Source organism: Nanorana parkeri, unplaced genomic scaffold, assembly GCF_000935625.1.
Source record: "Nanorana parkeri isolate BGI_ZX_2015 unplaced genomic scaffold, ASM93562v1 scaffold216, whole genome shotgun sequence".
Taxonomy (NCBI): Eukaryota; Metazoa; Chordata; class Amphibia; order Anura; family Dicroglossidae; genus Nanorana; species Nanorana parkeri.
The window spans coordinates 1,665,293-1,682,045 of record NW_017306484.1 but is presented as its reverse complement, the minus strand read 5'-3'; the positions used below and the strand labels follow the sequence as shown (position 1 = coordinate 1,682,045).

At 44.6% G+C, this 16,753-nt stretch overlaps 1 protein-coding gene across 1 annotated transcript in view; it reads left to right on the top strand.

Moving 5' to 3' along the window:
• PHLPP2 (PH domain and leucine rich repeat protein phosphatase 2) overlaps nt 1-11,206 on the top strand; it is a 28,416-nt gene extending 17,210 nt beyond the window's left edge. The window contains exons 10-19 of the mRNA XM_018555883.1: nt 75-135; nt 528-623; nt 2,074-2,229; nt 3,193-3,393; nt 4,022-4,184; nt 4,382-4,512; nt 6,355-6,465; nt 6,548-6,742; nt 8,625-8,850; nt 9,831-11,206. Coding sequence (XP_018411385.1) covers nt 75-135; nt 528-623; nt 2,074-2,229; nt 3,193-3,393; nt 4,022-4,184; nt 4,382-4,512; nt 6,355-6,465; nt 6,548-6,742; nt 8,625-8,850; nt 9,831-10,922 — 2,432 coding nt within the window. The 3' untranslated portion in view covers nt 10,923-11,206. The remainder of the gene's footprint in view (nt 1-74; nt 136-527; nt 624-2,073; nt 2,230-3,192; nt 3,394-4,021; nt 4,185-4,381; nt 4,513-6,354; nt 6,466-6,547; nt 6,743-8,624; nt 8,851-9,830) is intronic.
• The last annotated feature ends 5,547 nt before the right edge of the window (nt 11,207-16,753 follow it).

The window sequence follows — 16,753 nt, the reverse complement described above, 5'->3', positions numbered from 1 at the left end:
ATCCTCCACTATTTCCCTGCCTGTCTGTTTCCCGTTACTCACTGTGTGTTGGTATTTGCTGTCTTCCTCTGCAGGACTGACCTCTGTGAACGTCTACGTGGCACCCTCGTTGCTCCACACTCTTGACCTGTCTAGGTAAGTAGGCCGAGGATGGTATGGAGGCACCTTTGCACGTATGCATGCATGTTCTTACTTACAGGATCAGTCCACTCCGAACACTTTCAGTTATGGGTGGCCATTGATGGATGTAATCACCATCTGTTCTGTTGTCTTGGTCCACCACTCCCTACTGCTGCAGAGACTGATCTTGGGCCAGACTAACACGTTTGACTTTCCCTACATCTACCTGAATCTCCTGACAATTAAAGCTTCCAGTTATGCATTATTCAGGCTTTTATGATATCCCTTACAGCACTGAGCCCCCTCCTTTGTGTTTATTGGTATAACTGAGGGAAGGATAGGTGAGCTCCGTATATCATGAATTATGGCCATAAAGTAGACCCTTATATAGCATGCTTCTATTACAGGAATTGCCTAGCGTCGGTGCCGGAGTGCGTTTGCGAGGCCAAGAAGCTGGAAGCTCTGGATCTCAGCTTCAACGCGATAGCAGAGCTGCCTCTCAGGTAGTATTGAAGGTTTACCTGTGTGCAAAAGAGAATTTTCAGCTTAACTGGACCTTTACCCAAATCTTTAAAATATCAACAAACACACCTTTACAAATGTTTAGTAATGACAATCTACATACACATACTTCTAGAGAATTGCCGGCTTTGTATTCTTTGCATACCTTGTTTTTCTTTTCTTCTCCTGTCTTCTGACAGTGACCATGTTAACTAAGGGCAGATTACTAGCTCTCCTATTACTTCCTGGATTTCTGGCATATGTGACTAGGACATGTGACCATGCACATCATCTCAGGGGAGGAAAATGCCTTTCCCTGAGATCTTGTGAGATTACAGATGAGATTTCCCAGCCATGCTCTGCGGATGACAAGGCAATCTCAGTGTGCATTGCTTTGCCAAACTGAAGTCATTTGCACTTTTAAAGCAGGAAGTGAATGCTCTGCAAGTGTAATTATTTAACAATCGCAGCATTTTACACCTGACATGTCGATGTTATTATTAATCATCATACATGGAGGGATGCATTGGTAGAATTTGATTTTTGATTGTTAAGGTCCGCTTTATTGAAGGGAAGTGTTCCATGACTCTTGAATTGTGTATATCCTCTTCTGCTTAATTGCAGGGGGAAGAGTGCACATGTGCTTTTTATTTTAGTAGTTCTAACAGTTTCTCCTTTTGCAGCACTCTGTTTTAATTGGGTCAGAGTTATTTTTAAAGTGTACCAGTTCTTACTTGGAATGAAACCTTCTTTGAGAGATATATGTAGGGTACCATTACTAAATTCTCCTTCTGGAAATAATTGCTGCCCAGAAGACTGTTTTGATACTTCGAGGTGCCATCACGTACCTGCAGCAGCTTCCAGAAAATTGCTCTAATGTATAAATCCCAGTCCATTCTGAATTGCAAAGCTCTGGAGCTTCCTCCTATTGCTAAAGCTTCCCTGTGTCCTGCACATTCTTGTTGGTTAGTGAGAGAGCTCATCACTATTAGGAATGTGTGGGGGGTGAGAGATGGTGGCACGCTCTGACACTACCCAAAGTCCCAAAGCTATGTCTACCAGAATGGCCTTCAGAGGAACTGAACTTTGAAAGCTGTGCCCAAAAAAAGGTTAGCAGAGGGCAAAGCATTAGTAACTAGAATTGCCTGTCACCTCCCTGGAGATTATCTTTCCCCCATTACTGATCTACCATACTGAGTTCTGTGTGGAGGCGGCTACCTAGGTAGAGGCAGGGCTTTGCTTCCTCACGTCAAAGCTTCCAGCAACGAGCACAGTGAGAAACACATCAGTAACCTCCCCAAATCTGGTGAGACTAGCTCTCAAAAAAATCTTACACTGCAAATATACAACTATTGTATACTGTGTATGTTGTATGTACTGTATACAAAAGGAATGTATTGAAACGTATAAGAATTTTTCCATACTTTGTTGACTTTTCTCTTTCCCTGGCAGGATAATGGCCTCTTCTAGTCTGCGAAGGCTGCTGCTTGGACACAACCAGCTGAAGAACCTGCCTTGCCCAATGGAGTCTATTCCCCTGGAGACCCTGGATGTGCAGCACAATATGCTGAGACACCTTCCAGACTCCCTCTTCACCATAGCTTTAAAGTAAGTGTCCATGAGGCAGAGTGTGGCCATATTTGGGACTGGGATGAAGGACCGGAAGGAACAAAAGTACATAGAATAAAGCAGAAGTCAGTTTTAAAGAGATCCTGTCATCACCCCCCACCACCTTCCCCTCTTCCCCATCCCTAACCAGATAAACATACTAAATGGAGGTACTTTTATATTTTCAAGTACCCCTGAGACTGGAGTGTCAAAGGCTCTGCTTTAGAACAGAGACCCCACTGCTCCCCCTCCCCAGCCCTGACATCAGCCAAGGTCCTGGCAGCGTCTGAGGATGCCTTGTGTGATCTATAGGAACAGACTGCAGATTACGCAAGGCATTCTTGTCTCTTTAATCATTAAGTTATGGTCGGGTGCTGGTTGGTAGAATTATTTTCAGAAACAGATGACAATTTTCCGGCTTCTTAGGTACTCCTATAGCAAGACATTTAGAATGTTCTGGCTCTCCTTACCCATGCCATGGGGTCTTACTGCTCCTCCTGCATTGGGTAGATTCTCACTGCTCTTGTTGTACTCTCTGTATATTAGATAGGTGCAAAGCTCTCTCTGTTTGAGTTTACAAGAAAGATTAAAAGCTGGTAAGTGGTTCAGCTCACCTGGCCTTCACCCAATACTAGTTGGAGTAATCCTTAAACTTAGGGAGTTGCCCTTTGCTTGCCAAATGCTTTTATTGTTTTTATTGCTTTTATTGGTTTGGATAGGATAGCGGAAGGTTCAAAGTTCTTATTGCTGCCCCTGTCCCTGTTTGAGTGTTTTCCCCTTAACTGTAACCCAGAAAGAAAGAACAAATCTTCCCTCTTAACAGAGATCACTAGAACAGGCGTTTCCGCATATTTTCTAGTCCATAGCCAACCTTTCTTCATCTCATAATATTTTGTCTGTGGTAGGTACCTGTACAGCTGTTGTGGTTTCCAAGTGTCCACTTATATAGATGTCTGTTGTCAGTCTCAGGTTCCTAAATGCATCAGCAAACATCCTGGAGAGCCTCCCATCGATGTTCAGTGGAGAGGAGAGCGGGACCAGGCTGCAGGCTTTCTACCTAACCAACAACCGGTTAACTGACCAGTATGTTCCTTTCCTCACCATCCATGCCAACCTCAGGGTCCTTCATCTGGCCTATAACCAGCTGGAGACCTTCCCAGCCAGGTGAGCCTGTGGTAGCTTGGATTTCAGTTATGAGTTTAAGCCAATGATCCATATCACACATTGGCTTCTTATTGGACAACCTCACTGTTGTCAAGTTGACTGATGAGATAGAAAAAAAAATAAAATGTTCTCTTTAAGGGGTCACAGTGCCTTATGCAAATCTGAATATTCAGCCTTAAAGTGACCCTAAACTCTGGAGTTAAATCTTAAAAAATATCTTCAACTACAGTTATTAACAAAAATGTATCTTTGTGTATCACTCGGCTGTAGATCCTCAAATCATCTCTGAATTGGTGCGGACACTGTCCTTCCTTCTGGAGGGGGGCTACTTTTGTTCCCCATGGTCCCTGTGTGTTGTAAAGTAGTCACTGCTCCAAGCTCGCTCCTGTGATGGACTACAATCTCAATACAAATTAATAAACTAAACAGGAGACAAATATACCATTTTGGATTTCCTTCACTTTCTCTGTGGTGGCGGTCAACGTGACAAATGGGGGTTCTAAGCTCCTCCTGATTTTATCCATAACTAAGAAAAGAAAAGTTTTGGCTGAAGACCTCTATATACCGTATTTTGTAGCCATGCTGCTTTTGATTCTAGTGTCCTCACCCACAATCTGTCCTCTTTTAGTAAACTCAACAAACTGGAGTTCCTGGAAGAACTGAACCTTAGCGGCAATCGGTTGAAGTCGATCCCCAGCACGGTGTCCAACTGCAAACGGCTGCACACGCTCATCGCCCACTCCAACTGCATCAGCATCTTCCCTGAGATCTGCAACCTGCCGCTGATCCAGGTCTCACCCCACCTCCAACCTTACATAACCTCTCCCAGCTCTCCACTTCTCGCTCTGATCCCCTCTTATGTCTCCTCCCACTCCCCCCTCTTACCCCTGCAGGCTGTGCTACAGCTGTAGACTTGTGTACATGGTGTCATCTCATTGTCACTCACTCGGCCTATGGCATGAGATGTTGCTGCTCTTTGTTCCTGCAGCTGGTTGACCTGAGCTGTAACAGCCTGGCGGAGATCGCGGCCCCGGAGAGCCTGCCTCCTGTCCTTCACGAGCTGGACCTGAAAGGGAACATTGACCTGGTGCTGGACCACCAGTTACACGACATATTCAGGTAGTGGGACGTCACTGTCTGCTAATGTTACCAGCCTCATTGCTGCCCATGATAGTGGCTCCCCGTATCATTGTTTGTGTGCCATAGCGGGGACTGGCAAGGGAGAACATGCCTCCCCTGCCTACCTCTGTCCTTCCTAATAGCATTATTGTTACCACAATAATGTGGTAACATTATTACCTATACCTGTCTAAAATACAGCGGCTGCCATCTCTGACTTTGGCTGACTATCATTCGTTTATTTTAATTGGTGACCCACAACACATGTGCAGTTGTGAAGTCAAAGCTGATGATCTACATACTGGTTTAGTGTCAGGGGCTTAAAGTGAACTTTTGCTGTGCCCAGGCAGGACAAAGTAACAGCTTCACATAAATGCCCCCTCTTCCATTCCTTATACTCCCCTTATGTCTGCCTACTGAAGCCCCATAAAATGCCTGTTACGTCAGCTATAGGGGGTTCTCTTATGATGCAGCGCTGGGTGCCTGATCAGCCAATCACTAGGCCTGAGTGCTGTCACATGAGGGCAGGCAGAGAGTCCATATCCTTGTGTGAGCTCTGACTAGAATGACAAAGCTTTCACAGAGCTTATTTAACTTGCATATAACCAGCTGGGGAATGCAGGGAACTGTAGTTAACTCTGGACAAAATAAAAAATGCCATAAATGATGCGGTCTGTCACTAGCATTAAAGCAGCAGGTTTTGTTTTTCTCCCTGTAACACATTTGTATTACCTGTTTATCCTGCAAGTAGATTTATTATTTATATACTTCCTGTAATAGGACGACAACGTTGTTCATTTTGCGGTATTGGGACGGAATCAGGACTGTTAGGGCTCCTTCACATGTGCGATAAGGGCCACACAGTGGATTCCTGTGCCAAGAATGTGCGGATCCTGCAGCTGGGATCACAGCTGAATGTGAACAGTTTTGGCCAAGAAGCCTGTACCAAGCAATGACCGGTGCCACAGCTGTCCACCGCTGGTTCCATATATCCCCACATCCAGCGGTTACCTGCAGTTAGGGACAGATGTCTGACCTTTTAGATGCAGACAGATTGCGTCCAGAGTTGGGCATTGGTGCCTAACTGCAGGTATACATGTGTACAGGTGAAACTTGAATAATTAGAATATCGTGCAAAAGTTCATTTATTTCACTAATGCAACTTAAAAGGTGAAACTAATATATGAGATAGACTCATTACATGCAAAGCAAGATAGTTCAAGCCGTGATTTGTCATAATTGTGATGATTATGGCTTACAGCTCATGAAAACCCCAAGAACCCCAAATCCACAACCTCAAAAAAGTCGATTATTACATGCAATCAATAAAACAAGGATTGTACATAGAACAATATCGGACCTCTGAAAAGTACAAGCATGCATATGTACTCAGTACTTGGTTTGGGCCCCTTTTGCAGCACTTACTGCAATTACTTTTGCATGATATTCTAATTATTGTAGTTTCACCTGTACAGTGGTGGACAGCTGCGGCTCCTGTCAGCCTCTTATTGCTTTGTACGGGCTTCCTGGACTCGACTGTTTGCATTCATCTGTAATCCTCATGCAGGAATCTGCTATCTGGCCTTAATTGCACATGTGAATGACCCCTAAGTGACAAGTGTTTAACATTTTGAATTTCAAATCACTTGGGAAATGGTCACCAGGACAAATAGAGAAGGTGACTCTGTCTAATACTAAAAGAAAACACTTTAATTGTGACCATAGGACCCACAAATCCAGATCTTACCCGGCAGGCATAAAGGAATTCCCAGTCCAAGTGTCCTAATCAGATGATTGATAAAACATTGTGACTCCTCTTATTCTTCTGCTTTCCCCATACAGTCATATTCCCATCCTGAAAATCGACAGCAAATCTTTGCCAAATTCTGACCTGCCAGCGTCCTCCATCTCCTGCAATCACGGCTTAGCGGAGATGTCCGGACAGCGGAACAAGTGAGTATCGTTGGCGTCTGTGACGTGAACATCTTGCTTTGGTGACCCTGGCAATGTTTAGTGTTTTCTGTCCTCCCTTCAGGCTCTGCGTCTCCTCGCTGGCCGTGAGCGACTTTGCAGATGGCGTGGAGGCTCTGTACGGCATGTTCGATGGTGATAAGAATGAGGAGGTGCCGCGTCTGCTGCAGTGCACGATGGGAGATGTCCTGCTGGAAGAGCTGCAGCAGTCGAACTGCGAAAGGACGTTCATGTGCCACACGTTCCTGGTGTCACACAGGTTTGTAAAGAGGAAACTGGCAGACAGCTCGCCTATTGTATACAATGAGTCAGAAGATTAAAGCACAACTCCAGCCAAAACTTTTCAGAACAGTGAAAAGGGTTAGAGCTTCTGCTGGGTTTTATTGTCGTTTGCATCCATGTTGGAGATTTTGTTTTCCTCACTTTCTGGCAGGTTAAACTTGAAACATGTTTCTGCTTTCTGTCTTTAAAGAAGCAGCTAAGAGATGCACTGGGCATGGCTGGCAGTTACAGATTAGGCCTGTTCACCTCTATGCTGCTTCTTCAGCAGAGACCACGTGGCCAGGGCCTAGTCATCGGTCACCTGACCAGCAGGATTTCAAGAGAAAGGTATGCATTTAAAGGGCGCTCATCAGCATAAAAATATGGAAGCTGCCATCGATGACTCGTTGATTCCATATCCGGAAAGAATGGCACCTTTTCTGAAATGAGGGCTCCCATACTTTTTATTCTGAAAGGTTCCAATTTTCACGTATGGAAAACCAGAACCGCTCTTACAACCAGCTCCTACCCACCTGCCCTCTTCTAGGCTGCCTTACCAGCTGCTGCAATGCTTTCACTGGATGATGGGTGGGAAGAGGGTGGAGTTAGCATTAGGGGTGGAACTTATTTCAATGGGAAAGTGGGTGGGACTTGGTTCAAGGAGTGGCATGTTCCCCAAAGTAAGGAAATCCTACCTGGGTTTTCTTAGGTTAATAAAGATATTCACATTCTCCTTGTGATGTCTGCTCTTATCCACGATTCATAGTTTTAAAGTGTAACTCCGCTCTTGTTGAAAACAAACTTTGTTGCAGATTTCTACTTTTCTTTTTGTTCTGAAGAAAAAGCGGTTTGTTTCACTATGTCCTTTACAGACTCATCACTGAATGGAAGAGTCTGGTTCATTATAACCACCTTTCAGTGTACTCATGAGGAAAGGTGCAGTGTCGGCATCCCATTGGAAGTAGTTAATCCATAGGGAGTATCTCACCAAAGCTGACATTTATATTACAGGGGATGCCTAAAATGTTACTTGTACAAAGATGGGGCTCCTTATGTAAAGTAAAGGGAGGGGGGCTTGTGATGTAAAAGAGCAAACTGATGTGCAGGTGGGGGGGGCTCTGGTGTAAAGGGGGCTTCTGATGTGAAGGGAGGCTCTTGGTATGAGAGGGGGTGACTCTGATATGAAAGGAAGGGGCTCCTAATATGAAGGGGGGCTCCTGAAGTAAACAGGGGAGCTTGTTATGCAAAGAGGTAAATCGAATGTGGAAAGGGTGGGCTCTGGTGTGAAGGGAGGCTCTTATTGTGAGAGGGGGTGACTTTGATGTGAAAGTAGGGGGCTCCTAATATGACAGGGGGGGCTCCTGATGTAAAAGGGGAAGGGGCTTGTGATGTAGTGTAGTGTGAGAGGGGGTGACTCTGATGTAAAAGTAGGTGGCTCCTGATGTAAAGGGGGTCTGTGATGTGAAAGGGAGAACTCCACTTTTTTTTTTGGTCTCTGATAAGGGTCTGTTTGGATTCTGGAGGGACCTCACATACTACATTTACATTTTAGACTTGGGCACCTCAAAATTTTGCATACCTTTTAAAGGGTGCCATGATGCTGCTGTATAGAACATCTCCAGGTTGCCATATTGCATTGAATTTTTGAACCATTTTAGATGGTTAAAATGACGGCAGCTTCATATTGAAATGGGGAGGTCTTTTTTAATAACATTAAAGTACACGAGGGCCTGTGCAGCAAGTTCATATGATAAATCCAGTTTTTTTAATGAAGTGGAGTTTTCCTTTAAATCTATAAATAAGTTGATAGGTTCCTTTTTTAAAATACATCTTGGGATACAGTTGCAGCCATAATAGGTTGTTGTCCTTTCTTACTACAGGAAGCTGGGAACGGCAGGCCAGAAACTGGGCTCTTCTGCCCTTTTGTGCTATGTCGGACGCGGTGCCACTGATCACAGCTTCTCCCTGACCGTTGCCAACGTTGGAACTTGTCAGGCCGTGTTGTGTCGGAACGGGCGGCCTCTCGCTCTGTCCAGGGTCTTTAGCCTGGAGCAATGTCCTGAGGAGCTCTTACGGATCAAGGAGCAAAGGGCAATCATCACCGAGGTATTCTGAACTTCTTACCTGTATAGGGTTTTTCAATGTTGAGTACTTTAAAAGCCTTGTTTCTCTGTGTATTCTTCATTTTATGTACATGGGGGGCATCCATATTTGTCCCTGCTTTGCAGTACTATACAATGGTTATTGTGAAGGTTTTGTCTCTTTTAAAAATGCTGCAAGTACAGAAAAATATCTGGTGATCTGCCAGAAATCCAGTGGGCCCCTAACTTCATTTAGTGAGCTCATAACATTGCCTATGCTGCACTGAAATCCCCAGCAGTGTTTTCATACCTGTCCAAGTTCTCCCTTGCTGGACTACTTAAAGTGACATTAAACCCTCAGATTTTTTAACATAAACCAATACTGTAATGTGTACCTTACTGTAATCCATGGTAGTTTCCCTTCTCTTTGCTGCTCTTCCTTTTAAATCCTTATCTCTTCTCATGCTGGGGGAGAACTTCCCTTTGCAGCTGAGTGCCTCTTCCTGTAGTGCTGGCTCAGGTTGTGAACCTGCACACAGACACCATGTATCCATTCCAGAGACAAGGCAGTCTGCTGCAAAACAGAAGTTCTGCCCAGCATGAGAAGAGATACGGATTTAAAAAGAAGAGCAGCAAAGAGAAGGGCAACAACCATGGATTACAGTCTGGCACACATTACACTATTTTATGTTAAAAAAGCTGAGGGTTTAATGTCACTTTAACATCTCGGCCTCTCTTTATCTTTATAATATAAGGGGAGGTGTTCTGTAATCCACCAGGGAGAGGAAACCTGTTTGGGATTTCAGTGCAGGAGAGGCAGAGTGCACATAAAGTTAGGATCTTACTAGATTTTTTTACATTGGTACAGAACCTTGTGATTGAGACTTTGTAATCATATTCTTCATTTCCTGCTCCAATGACTTTAGATTAGGAATCTGGTTGTTATGGGACAACCATCTATTATTATTCCCCCACTTACTGGTTATTTCTGTCCCTGTCTTGCAGGACAATAAGGTCAATGGTGTCACCTGCTGTACCCGTCTGCTGGGTTGCACCTATCTACACCCCTGGGTGCTCCCAGATCCTCATATCTCCACTTTGCCACTGACCGTGCAGGATGAGATGTTAATCCTGGGTAGCAAAGGGCTGTGGGAGTACGTACCAGCAACAGAGGCTGTTCAAACCATCCGCCACCTTCCCGATCCGCTGGCCGCTGCTAAGAAGCTGTGTACTTTGGCGCAAAGCTATGGCTGCCAGGACAATGTGGCCGCTTTGGTGGTGTGTCTCAGTATCGGAGAGGACACCTGCACTTGTGAGATGCACACACTGACGTTACCTAATCCATCCGGTTTAGCCTCCGCAGTGGCGACAAAAGAGTCGCCCGACTCGGTCACACCGTCCTCCTCTGAATTCAGCAGTGAAATGTCCGTATCGGAGGTGAGTAGTGAAGTTGGGTCCACGGCTTCAGATGAGCACGCCATAGTTGGCCTAGAAGGAGGTCTCATCCTGCGCCCTGAGCGGAGGTGCAGTTTGCATCCCGTTCCTTCAGCCAGCACCTTTCAGCGGCAGCCGTCTTGCGCCACCTTCTCCAGCAACCAGTCGGAGAACGGTCTGGACAGCGACGACGAGCTGCAAGCCGAAGGCCTCATTATGGGCAGCCGGCTGGAGGTGGAGGTGGACATTCACTGCAGCAGGCAACATTCCCCAGAACCACCGTATGTCAGCACTTTCCAGAGCCTGGAGGAGGACAGTTGTGGGATTTCCATGCAGATTCTGCAACAGAACACCATAAACCACAACCCAAACCAAGAGAAGGACGAACTGCCTTCCTCGATGTCTGTGCTGAGTTTATACAAGAAGAAGCACTCGAATGGCTCTGTTGTACCGCTCGAAGAAATACTTAACCTTATTGAGGTCGCTTCTGAAGCTCCAAAGAGAAAAACTGGTTATTTCTCAGCTCCTTCCCAACTGGAACCCGAGGACCAGTTTGTGGTTCCTCCACACTTGGAAAATGAGGTGAGGGAGCAGCTGAACGATATGTCTTCTGGAGCAGAAGACAGAGTCAACGCCCCCGAGGAGTTCGACACCGCCTTGTGACCTCATGGACCTCTGAAACCCCAGGATCAAATTGTCCGCATGATCCAACAATTGCACATTTTACAACCTGAACATTGCCAGTTTGAACAAACTTCTTACTACTGAACCTTTTGCATAGAAAGGTGTGGCTTCTTTTTGTTTTCTTCTGTTAAACGATGAAAACACTCATTTAACCCATACATGGCTGACGGATCTGCCAATCACAGCATACCTCTCAAATCCTCCCCCTTTTTAACACCAAATGTTTTGTTTAGCTTTTTTGTGCACTTAATTTATTAACGCGTTTTAAATTCCTGGTCGTTGAGCCAATGAACAAATGTGAATTAAATCCAAATATTTATATATTGAACTAAGTGGATATGCTGAAGCTCTGACGCCCTCAACCATGGCTTGGTCCTTTTGGATGTGTGCTGAAGCCCTTTGCCTTCACTAGTGTGTTTATAAGGAAGATCATTCCCAAAGAGGACCCATTGTTGGGGAGGAGGGGGGGATAGCTGATTTATATTTTTATCACTCCAGAAACACACTGGAACAGATTGTTCCTTTTAGAACAAATAAGTTATATAAGTGCTTATAAAAAGCACTCCGAAAACTCCTAGAAAATGTGATTATTTTTTTAAATTGCCTAATTTGTCTAACTGTTGCTCCAAAGTATCTGGGTTAAAGTATTTCTAAAGCCAAAAATGTTTGGTTCATTTTGAATAGAGTAGAGTAAGGTTTAAAACCCCTTAATTGTTGTTTCTTTTCTTTTACGATATCCCAATGGAGGGATTTACCTCTACTGACCTCTACTACACACAACAGGAAGTGGGGAGACATCTCCTTTTAGACAGTGGTCATCACAAATGTCCCCTTTGGAATATCTGTTTTGCCTTTATTCCCGTTCTGGTGACAGTTTTAAAATGTGAATCTAAGTTCTCTCCCGTGACAATGGTCACCAGGACAAAAGGAGAGGGTACATTTTCCCAGTGGGGACACAGATACTGATAAAAAGCAACCAGAGGGTTAAATTTGTCTCTACTCTATCTCAAACTATACAAACACATTTTGACTTTAGGTACACAAGGCAAAAATATCTCCACTCAAAACGAACTGATCTATTCTGGTAGTTGGGCAAGGTTCAAGCCCCCATTATGGCTTCAGTTTGGGAGGTCTTCCCTGGTTGGGTTATGACCATGTTCCTACCAAGAACCCATTGGAGGTCGCATGATACAGTATTTCATGACCTGTATGGAGGATTCTCCATAGGCAACATTTTGGTCTGAAAGGATCATTTCCACATATCACAGCTGAGCCTGGGTTGGAGATTCCTTTGCCACAGTCTTGGACAACAGTACTCCCCAACACCACTCCCTAACCATCCCAGCAATATCACCATGAGGTTGGTTCTGTAGACCCAAGGTCTAGAGGTTGGGCGTTCCACGCTAATCGACTCTGATAAAGACAAAATGGGCAGAAGCCTTGGAACCCCTTGCTTTCCCAAGTCATCATGCCTATGCCTAAAGCACCAACCATTGGGCTGTTCAAATCGAATCCCCAGAAGGCAATGCTTCCAAATTCAACTTGCTTGCCTCTGATACATTTCTGTATTGGATAATGCTATAAAAAAAACCACTTTAAAGTAGAAGGCAATGGCTGAGCAGTAGCGCAGAAGTGACGGAGCCTGGTTGACATAAGCTCCCCTTTTGGGACTTCATGAATAAGCTACGAACAAGGGACATTTCCTAAAACTTTTCTAAGGTTAACGTTGACCAAGGCCCTCGCCTTGTTTATTTTCTCTAAGAGAACATTTGTGATCTGCTGCATCAAAGCCGCTTATCTCTTAAGCACTTTTAGATGAATTTTATTTTTTCCTCCCATTATTCTTGTAAATAACTTCCAAGAAAGGCGGAAAACGGGGTGAAAACAGTATGGCAACAGCTGAGAACAATGAAGTTTTGGCCATTGGTTGTGTACATTCCTCGTGAAGCTGTCAGGACTGATGCACTTGTTACTTTCTAAAGTATTTGAGCTGTAAGAACATCCGTTATACATGAAGAAAGGTTTTCTTCTAAAAAAAAAAAAAGGGGGGGGAGGGGGCTACATGGACCTGTTGGGAGAAATATTTATCAAAAAGAATTCTACTTTGTGACAGACGAGGTTAACTCTTTCCTTGATTTTTTCCCCGTTAAACGCGGATCCAGATCAACTTCAGAAGACAACATAACGAGGTCAGTTTAGCTCTAAATGCACTTTTTTTTCCTGTCCCTGGCCAAAGAGTCAGATAATATAAGAGGAAACCTTTGCTGTGGGCAAGGCCTTTTCCGTTGATGATATTGCTATGAATTTGTCCAAGCTGCACTAAATGCTCAATACATACGGCTGTCTGTCACTGCTGATAACTTGGACTATAATCGGCTTTTGTTTCCATGTAAAATGTCCGATATATGCACAGATACTTGATGGGGGGTGAACGTTATAAAATGAGCGGTGTGTTTGTGTGTAGTGTGGTGGGCCAGCGTAGAAGAAATAGTACGTTGTCAGTTGACTTCTGAATGGGATAACACCAACACTCCACAAGCAAAGCGTGGAAAGTCAGCAAGATGTCTGGGCTATGATCAATGTAAATCTGACTTTGCCTTCGGCAATCACTGAGCATATGAAAACAAAATACATAATTAATAGGCCCCTTCAGTAAGAATCTCTGATCAAAAGGATCTCTAGCCCTAAGCAGCTGAAGTTATGTGCAGATATTGGCCTTCCTGTTCTAGTCAAGCTTGGTTCCACCTCCTAAGACTCCATATTCCTCCCAATCCCTTTCCTTTGGCAAAGGGATTGGGAGGAAATCTATATGGTTTGGGAAAGGGATTGGGAGGACATCTATATTCATGCCCTTGGTTTGGGAAAGGGATTGGGAGGAAATCCTATATTCATGCCCATGGTTTGGGAAAGGGATTGGGAGGACATCTATATGCATGCCCTTGGTTTGGGAAAGGGATTGGAAAGAAATCTATATTCATGCCCATGGCTTTGAAATGGGAAGTCCACCCAGCTCATATAGGTGTCTGCAGAACCTTTGCCCATATAGTATACCTCCATTGCTTAATTGGTGGCGCACCTAATGGTTCAGGGTTACTGATAACCTCATCTATCACCTAAAACATTTTTTTGTGGCAGCTGCTTTAAAACTATCCCATACAAAGGTAGATCAGTCTGCATGAGCCATCTCATTCCTAGCTGTGGGCCACACAGTCTTTAATAGATCTGACCATCTACAGGCATGGGCAAATCTGACAGACAGGGGCAGGGGACCAAGCATGGTATTGTTTAGCAGATGAAATAAACACTTGCATGCAAGATACATATGCATGCTAGATGAACCTGGGAATGACTATATGTTCCATCTCGGCCCTACTATAGCCTTCAAAGCCAGGTTATGGGCAGTAATGACGGCTCATAACTATTCTGCTTAAGGCACAAGGTGCACTATCATTACAAGTATGACCCTCAAATTATTATTTTTTTTCCCTCCTGTAGATTTTGTAAACTATTCTTGCTTACCATAACACTGCACCGATGTGTATGGTAAGTTCTTTTATATATAAAAAAAATGTGCTCATTCACCTTGATCACAAGGAAACGTGCCAAAGTTTGTGTTTTCTGGTAACAAAAGTGAAGCAATCGTGTCTTTCCAAAATAAATCCGACATCGGGGACAGCAGAGCCATACAAAGACGAGTCTTGTTTATTAAGCTTTTGGCTAGCTGTCCTTGGTGATCACATGACCAGGAACAACACTGATTGGCTCCAGGCCACTGTGGTAGGAATGTAGCGGTCTGGTGACACTTCTCTTACAAGCTTCAGGTTCACATTTGGAGGAGAACGTCCATAAAGGCGATGGGGCAAAATGATGTCCTGATGGTGACGCTGGTTGGTTATATTAATTCTGGTGAGGTAGTGGTCAAGTGGTTAAAGTCAGTGGGGCTGAGGTTAGCCGTAGGGAGGTGTTTGTGGTGCCTATAGCAAGCTATGGGATGCTTTATTTGTTAACCTGCATTAGAATCACAGCAGCTAGAAAGCTATGCAACACCATTTTCTCTCCTCTAGGTTTTATGCAGCAGCCCCACTAGGCCTCATTTATCAAAGCGTCCAAGTTAACAAAGGACTATATTGCCCAAAAAAAGTTTGACTGTGATTGGCTCTTGCAAGGCATCACAGATAAAGGCCTTCTTTTATACAGTAATGGAAACTGTGTCACCCAAAGGCAAATACATTTAGACTTTTTTAAGAGCCCGTTCTCATTTTTCTGCTGTTGCAGCGTTACGGCACATGTATCAATACGCGGTATTTTGCACGTTAGGGCGGCTCATTCATTGTGACTGGATATGCACTGAAACTGATCAAAAATACATACTGCACCATTTTTGTAATGCAGCACACCACAATGCATGGTATATGCACTGCCAGTTACTGTATCTGTGTGCAATGCATGGGTGGGAGGTTCACCTAACTCTAACCAATGGCAATTTATTTCACTTTTACACTCCAAAACCTCATAGATGCCTTCTATGTGTCCTCGGGTTTTCTTCATCTTGTTTTAAAACAGTCCTTTTAGCATTTTAGTGCTTTATACCCGGGGTATCCAAACTTTGGCCCTCCAGCTGGTGTGAAACTGCTCAAGTCCCATGAGGCATTACAAGTCTCTCATAGCCATGGGCATGGCTCCTAGCTGCAGAGACTCAATGGGATTTGTGGTTTTAACACAGCTAGGGGGCTGACGTTTGGTTTCCCCCGGCTTTTTATGATTCTGTATCTGTAGATTTCACTGCAGGAGGTGTCCTGGGCTCATGGATTCTGAGGTTGCTGTAGACTGCACTGGCATGAGCCTAAGGGTTAGGTTAGCATGATTCCAGATTGTATGCTCTGTATTTGTGTTCGGGCATCCCAGACACCCCATTGCGTATTGGAAGGAAGAGGGGTGCTCAGAACTGGAGTTGAGATGTTATGGCTGAGAGAGGTGGAATTGGTTGATACAAGATTTGGGCACAGTTAAAGCTCAATAAAGCAATGCCCAAATAGTTGGCGCTATACAAGTCCTGATAAGTCCTAATAATTGAACCCCCTTAATTATAAACACGCTACGTGTTGCAGCAAGGGTTACAATACCCTTTTGCTGGCAGCATGTAGGAGAGTAGGAGCAGTTGCCTGACTCTCCAGTGGTCCAACAGCTCTGCTCAGGGAGGGAGAACACTGTTGAGAAGAGCATTGTTCGGGAAGGGAGGGGGGTACATTTTGGACCACTGCTTTGTGTGTACTAGTCATACCGTCCAATCGAATTATTCCTCCATTAGACAGTCACTGTCTCTCTTCTCTCCCCCCTCCTTAAAAACTACACTGCACTGCAAATTATACATTAAACTGGGGGAAAAAAAACCTAGCTTGGAGCCCAGACCTCCTCGGCCGCCTGGGCCCCTCAAACAAGTACCAGCCATACACCCCTGATGGCTGTCCAGGCCGGGGACTCGGATCGTGACCCTCCTGTTCACTTGCGGGACCCCATATGGGGTCGCGACCCACACTTTAAGAAGCACTGTTCTAAGCCAACGTCAATATTTTCCTTTTCTTAAGGTTTCCGGACTTAACATATCAGTTTGATGGAAGTGATGAGATAGTCTTGTCTGCTCACACTTCAATTGCCAAATATGTCAGATACGCAGACGTTTTATCTCCTTTTGCAAACGTTTTGATCTTGTACACTCAAACTTCAGCTCCTCTTGGCAAATCAAATCCTAACCCTTGCGGGAGGGCTACCCTACACTGCTGGGGTTAAATGATGATTTTGTCTAGGGAGCT